At 42.2% G+C, this 6,672-nt stretch overlaps 1 protein-coding gene across 1 annotated transcript; it reads right to left on the bottom strand.

Moving 5' to 3' along the window:
• Nucleotides 1-2,586: 2,586 nt before the first annotated feature.
• Nucleotides 2,587-3,342, bottom strand: LOC307062784 (large ribosomal subunit protein uL6-like; the record flags this gene model as incomplete). Its single annotated transcript, XM_079718635.1, has 2 exons — nucleotide 2,587; nucleotides 2,810-3,342. Coding segments are annotated over 2 exons (534 nt in total).
• Between the last annotated feature and the right edge of the window lie 3,330 nt (nucleotides 3,343-6,672).

The following is a 6,672-nucleotide window of genomic DNA, read 5'->3' as shown; positions in this document are numbered from 1 at the left end:
TCTGCCTGACATAGAACTCATACCTGGAATTCTACCTCTACACTGAGCAGTGCCTATTCATTCATTTAAAAATCATTTATGGAAACTAACACAACATTGTAAATCAACTATACTCCAATAAAAATTTTAAAAAATTAAAAAAAATTATTTATGGAGAGCCAAGTATATGTATGGCACAGTGCTAGGCACTATTTTTTTTTTTTTTTTTTTTTGCGGTACGCGGGCCTCTCACCGTTGTGGCCTCTCCCGTTGCGGAGTACAGGCTCCGGACGCGCAGGCTCAGCAGCCATGGCTCACGGGTCCAGCCGCTCCACGGCATGTGGGATCTTCCCGGACCGGGGCACGAACCCGTGTCCCCTGCATCGGCAGGCGGACTCTCAACCACTGCGCCACTTGGGAAGCCCTAGGCACTATTTTTGTCTCCTGCTCAGTGCCTGCCACAAATTATATAGCGAATATTCACTGAAAGAATTAATGGCCAGCTTGAAGGAACCAGGCCTGAGATGGTGGCTGTCGATCAGAAAGAATGTTGGAACACTGGTGGGTGGAGCCTTGTCACAGCTCCAGGGAGCAAGATAAGTCCTAGGGTAGAGGGAACTGAGCTCTCCTAACCGGGTTGGTGCCTTGAGGTCAGCCTGCACTGGGAACCACCTGATAGCAGCCAACAGGAATTTGTTCTACAGGGCTCAGGCAAGGAGCCAGCCGGGGCTGGGAATTGGGCAGACCCTTCGATGTTGTGTCTGTGGCTAATTTCTCCTTGGCTAGGGTTCCACGCCAATGAACCACTATGCTGGAGTGTAGTGAAATGTCTAAGCCTAGGGTTTTTGCAGTCAAAGAAAGTTATTTAAGTTCTCAGAGCCTCAGTTTCCTTTTCTGTAAAATGGGAATAAGACTCGTACCCATTTTGTAGGCCATTGCAAGGATGGAATGAGATTATGTATATGACATATCAGGCTGGTATCTGGCATATAGTAAAAGTTTTATCAATGTTAACAATTATTGTTATCTAGGCTTGCTTTTTAAATTTGCAGTATGTCTGGGGGAGATAAGGGGAGCAAAACTTTTGCCCCAGTTTGGAGGTATATCTTTAGCTATCTCTAAGAGCCCCATATATATAGCAGCCAATAGCAAATGAAAGCTCCCTGCTTGGACCTGTGCCTTCCCAGACTTCCCTTTGGCTGGGACATAGCACAGAACATCTGGGTCTTCCCCAACATGTTGCATCTGTAAATGAGGCCTAAGGCCACCTCAAGAAGGTGAAAAGTCTCAGCACTCACTAACCATACCTAATCACAGTAAAAAATCTGAGGATAAAAGGAGTTACTTGGATATCATCAAAAAAGCTAGATTTAGCAATAAAAGGGTTATCATGAGATCAAGTGGAGAAGAATGTAGGCCAAAGGAGGTTTCAAAGAGCCATAGATGAAGTGCTGTGTTGCAAAATGTAGATGTTTAAATTATGGCTCTGACCCAATGCATGGGAGCAACTCTGTCTTTTTTTTTTTTAACTTTAAAAATTTCTATTGAAGTATAGTTGACTTACAATGTTGTGTTAGTTTCAGGTGTCAACTCTCTTTTTAAGCCTGCCCAGCATCTAGGGCTGGCTGGATTGACAGTGAAGGCAGAAGGACTTCCAACTTTTTGCCTAACTGTGTAGATAGAGGCACCATTAGTTGACATTTGGAGAAGATAAACAGATTTGGAGAGGGAAGAGACCAAGTCCAGTTTTGAATATAGAGACTTTTGAGGTGTTTGAAGGGTACCGAGGTAGGTATGTTTAGAAGGCAATTGAAAATGTGGATCTGGAGCTCACAGAAAGTTATATAAACATGGAGGATGAGGGAATTCCCTGGGAATCCAGTGGTTAGGACTCCACGCTCTCACTGCCAAGGGCCCAAGTTTGATCCCTGGTCAGGGAACTAGATCCCACAAGCTGTGCCGCGTGGCCAAAAAAAAAAAAGGAAGATGGAGAATGAGAATTGTAAATAAGAAGGGGACAATGTCCACTGTGGGCAAGAACAATACAGCCCAGGGTATAAAGTAGAGTGAGAAGATGACTAAGGAGAAAACCATAGAGAATTGCCATTTGGAGAGGAAAAATGCAGGAAGGAAAGCCAGCAGAGAAGATGGAGAAGGAAAAAAAAATTAGAGAAGTAAGAGCAAGGGCTTCCCTGGTGGCGCAGTGGTTGAGAGTCTGCCTGCCGATGCAGGGGACACGGGTTCATGCCCCGGTCCGGGAAGATCCCACATGCCGCGGAGTGGCTGGGCCCGTGAGCCATGGCCGCTGAGCCTGTGCTCCGCAACGGGAGAGGCCACAACAGTGAGAGGCCCGCGAACCGCCCCCCCCCAAAAAAAGAGCAAAACTATGGCCTAACTGTGAGACCACCAGACATCTTAAGGAGGATTCAGATTCACAGGAAATGAAATTGAATTTTTTTTCCCCAAGTCAAAAGAGCTTTATTCATTTTTAAAATATCACATATGAGCCTGGCCTCTTGTGGTGTCTGTAACTGGATCACTCAGATCTTATTCATCAGCCTGTTGAACTGTTCCTTTTTCAGAAACATAGATACCATCCAAAAATTTTCTGATATCCTTGTTTTTTTTGTTTGTTTGTTTGTTTGTTTTGCGGTGCGCAGGCCTCTCACTTTTGTGGCCTCTCCCATTGCGGAGCACAGGCTCCGGACGCACAGGCTCAGCGGCCATGGCTCACAGGCCCAGCCGCTCCGCGGCATGTGGGATCCTCCCGGACCAGGGCACGAACTCATGTCCCCTGCATCGGCAGGTGGACCCTCAACCACTGCGCCACCAGGGAAGCCCTCTGATATCCTTGTTTTTAACTGTTGTGCCTTGCTGAATCAAAGCAGCTGAATTTGACACAAGTTCAATGTCATTTCCTTCAAGAATCAACTCATCTTTCTGGGCTTGTGATACTACTGAACAAGCAACACCTGGCCTCATCTGAACCCTGCGGATGTATTTTTCACCCCCAAAATTTCGGATTTCAACAAGAGAACCATTCTCCTGAATAATAACGTTGATGGGGAAGTGAGCATACACAGACCTCATCTTATAACGGAAGCCCAGTGTAACACCCTTGATCATGTTCTGTACATGACTACAGATAGTGCGAACAGTGGCCAGTTCCTTTCTATTCCCCCACCATTTGTCAACCCGGAGCCTCTTCTTTTTCTTCCCAAGGAGACTGAGTTCTACATTGATGTGATTGCAGTCCTTCCGCAGGGTGCCTCTGGGGCCCTTCACAATAACCGTGTGTCCCTTCAGAGTAATGTCGACATTTTCTGGAATGTCGACAGTCTGATTGCTGAGAATGGTCTTCATTCTTGCAGTAGATGCGGCAAAGAGCTGAAATTGAATTTTAAAGGCATGAAAACATACTCAACCTCACTCATAATGAAGACATGTACAATAAAACAATGAAGAGGTAGCATTTGTTTAAAAATCTACCAGACTGGCAAGAATGGAAAAGTTTAACACAGTGTTTGAGAGGATGTGGGGAAATAGACACTTTAAAATAGTAAAGATATACACTTTTTGGCTTAGTAATTCCATTTCTACGAATCCACTGGATGGATATGCTTATGCATGGGTACAGAGAGGTTTGTACAAGGATATTCACTGCAGCATTATTTGTTGTAGCAAAGGGTTGGAAACAACCTAAACGTCCATCAATAGAGGACTTGCCAAATTAATAATGACATCATTTCAGTGGAATATATGGAGTTATTAAAACAAACAAGGGAGATCAATAAGTACTAATTTGGAACAATATCTAAGATATCTGAAGTGAAAAACATCAGAAGGAGAATAGAACAGGATGTGCTATCATTTATGTAAAAATGGATAAGGCTGGCTTTGGAGCCAGACTGCCTTGGTTTAATTCCCAGCCCCACCGCTATCTAGCTATGTAATTGGGGGAAAAGCTACCTGTGCTTCAGTTTCCTCAGCAGTCACCTTCACAGGGTTATCAGAGATGTGAAGATTTACTTTTCCCTTTTGTAGTTTTTGAATTTTTTTTTTGGACATGCCGTACGGCATGCAGGATCTTAGTTCCCCGACCAGGGACTGAACCCACGCCCCCTGCAATGGAAGTGCAGTCTTAACTGCTGGACCACCAGGGAAGTCCCTGAATTATTTTTAAACCATGGGCATGTGTAACCCTAATTTTCATTTAATTAAAAATTTTAAACAAAGAAGGTATATGAGTAGCAAATAAGCATGTGGAAAAGATTCTAAATTCATTAGTCATTAGGAAAATGCACTTTAAACCACAGTGAGACACCACCACAAGTCTATTCATATGGCTAGAATTATAAAGACCAGCAATACCAAGCGCACCACCCCAAACCTATGTTGCTTTGACAGCTCATTCACATCAAAGAAAATGTGATCCTCCTTTCCCAGTGTACAACTCACCAAGGGGTTCATTCTGATTGGTCCTGCCTGGGTCACATGTCCAGCTCTGAACCAATCACTGTGGGGCTGTGAATCACCTTAAGGTGTTGGCGAAGATGTGTAGCAGTTGAAACTTTCATAGGCTGCTGGTGGGAATGTGAAATGGTACAGCCACTTTGGGAAACAGATGGGCATTTTCTTACAAAGTTAAACATAACATCTACACAGTAACTCAGAATTCCACTCTTAGGGATTTACCAAAGAAATACGAAATTTTATGTTCACAGGAAGACTTGACTTGAATGTTCTTAACCGCTTTATTCAAAATAGCCCCAAACTGGAAACACCCCAAAAGTCCATCAGCTTGGGAATGGGTAAACAAAATGTGGCATATCCATACAATGGAGTAAAAAGGAATGAGCTAATACTTGCAGCAACATTGATGAATCTTAAAAAATCCAGAAACAAAAACCCAAATACTGTATGATTCCACTTATATAAAATTCAAGAGAAGGCAAAACTATAGTAATGAAAAGCAGATTAGTGGTTGCCAGGTATGGGGGCTGGGGAGGAACTGACTACAAAGAGGCACAAGGGAAATTTTTGGAGTGATGGAAATAGTCTATGTTATGATTGTGGTGGTGGTTACATGACTGTATGTTTGTCAAAACTCAAATACATAAGATTGTGAATTCTATAAACAAAGTTGGATTAAAAAAAAAGACTCAGTCTAACAACCACATTTTTTTTTTTTTAAAAGGATGACCTCGTCTGTAATCTTCAGTGACAGAGAGAAATTAAATAGGATGAGAATGCGAAGGGATCGTTTGAATGGCTATTTATGTGCCAGGCTTTGCTGGAGCGTCTTGGTTGGGGAGGGATGAAGTTGGACCCCAGATTGTCAGGAGTCAATGGGGAGGGAAGAGGTGGAGGTAGTCATCTGAGGACATCTTCCAAGAAATTCATCTGCACATAGATACCAAATAAACATGACTCAACCTTTCTGGTTACGAAAGAAATACAGATTAAAACAATATCACTATGGACCATCTGATTGGTATAGTCTGATAGCCTGCGTGGGCCTGGGTGTAGGAAGTGGTGTATAATCTTTGGAAAAAGTAATTTGAAATAAAAAACCCTGCCCCCTCTCCCCACAAATGTCAAGACTTTGACCTGGCCACTCCACTAGCAATTTATCTTAAGGAAATAACTGGACAGCTGGACAAGGGAGGAGGCATACAGTTGTTAAATCAAAGTGTCCTTTATAATGTAAAGCAGTGGAAACAACCTAAGTATCCAGTAATAGGGGGTTGACTGAGTAAAACAATGGCTTATTCATCCCAGAATTTGCTTTCAGCCTTTGACCTTTTTTGATGTACATAATAATTTGGGAGATAAAGGAATTGGATGAGGAGGAAATGGGGATGGCAGGGAGATTTATATTTTTGCTAAATACCCTTTCCTACCTTTTGAATTTGGGACCATGTGAATCTATTGCCTACGAAAAAGTTAAAATAAAAATTTTAATACAATAAGAATTATATATGGAGTTATAATTACTAAACATGGAAGGACATTTACAATATAGTGTTTAGTGGGAAAAGCACATTGCAGGGCAGGGTGAGCATATTTTTGTAAAAAAATTGATTTATATGGGTAAAGCATTGCAGGAGGAACAACAAAATGTTAGCTGTAGTTGTGTCTGGATGGTGGTTTTTGGTGACCATGAATTTTTTCTCTTTTTACATTTATATTTTCTAATTATTAAAAGAATGATTAATTGTAGGCCTTGTATAATTAAAAATACACACTTTTTGGACATTAGTGGGAAAACTGGTGAAATCAGAAAGTCTGTAGTTTAGGTCATAGTATGGTGCCAACATCAGTTTCCTAGTTCTGACCAACATGCCGCAGTTCTCTAAAATGTTCACTTGAGGGGAAGTTGGAGGAAGGGTATACGGGAACTCTCTGTACAATTTTTGTGGTTCACTTGTAAACCTAAAATAATTTCAAAATAAAAAAGCTTTTAAAAAGTTTTAAAAACAAGTTTACTGACCTAAAAATATCACTTTTTCTACCATGATAGCGTTGTAGAATGTAGTTAGACATGACCAAACACAAAGCTTGGTCGTGAAAGGAAGAGGAAGGTAGGGTATTAGGAGAGTGGGATTTTAGGACAGGAGAGATTTCACAGGCAGAGGAGGGCCCAGGAGACTGGCAGAGGCTGAAGGTGAGCATGAAGGGGAGCTGTAATTG

This window comes from Hyperoodon ampullatus (genome assembly GCF_949752795.1).
Source record: "Hyperoodon ampullatus genome assembly, chromosome: 14".
In the NCBI taxonomy this organism is placed as follows: domain Eukaryota; kingdom Metazoa; phylum Chordata; class Mammalia; order Artiodactyla; family Ziphiidae; genus Hyperoodon; species Hyperoodon ampullatus.
Note: the sequence above shows the minus strand (reverse complement) of the source record. Positions and strands in the feature narration are given on the sequence as shown.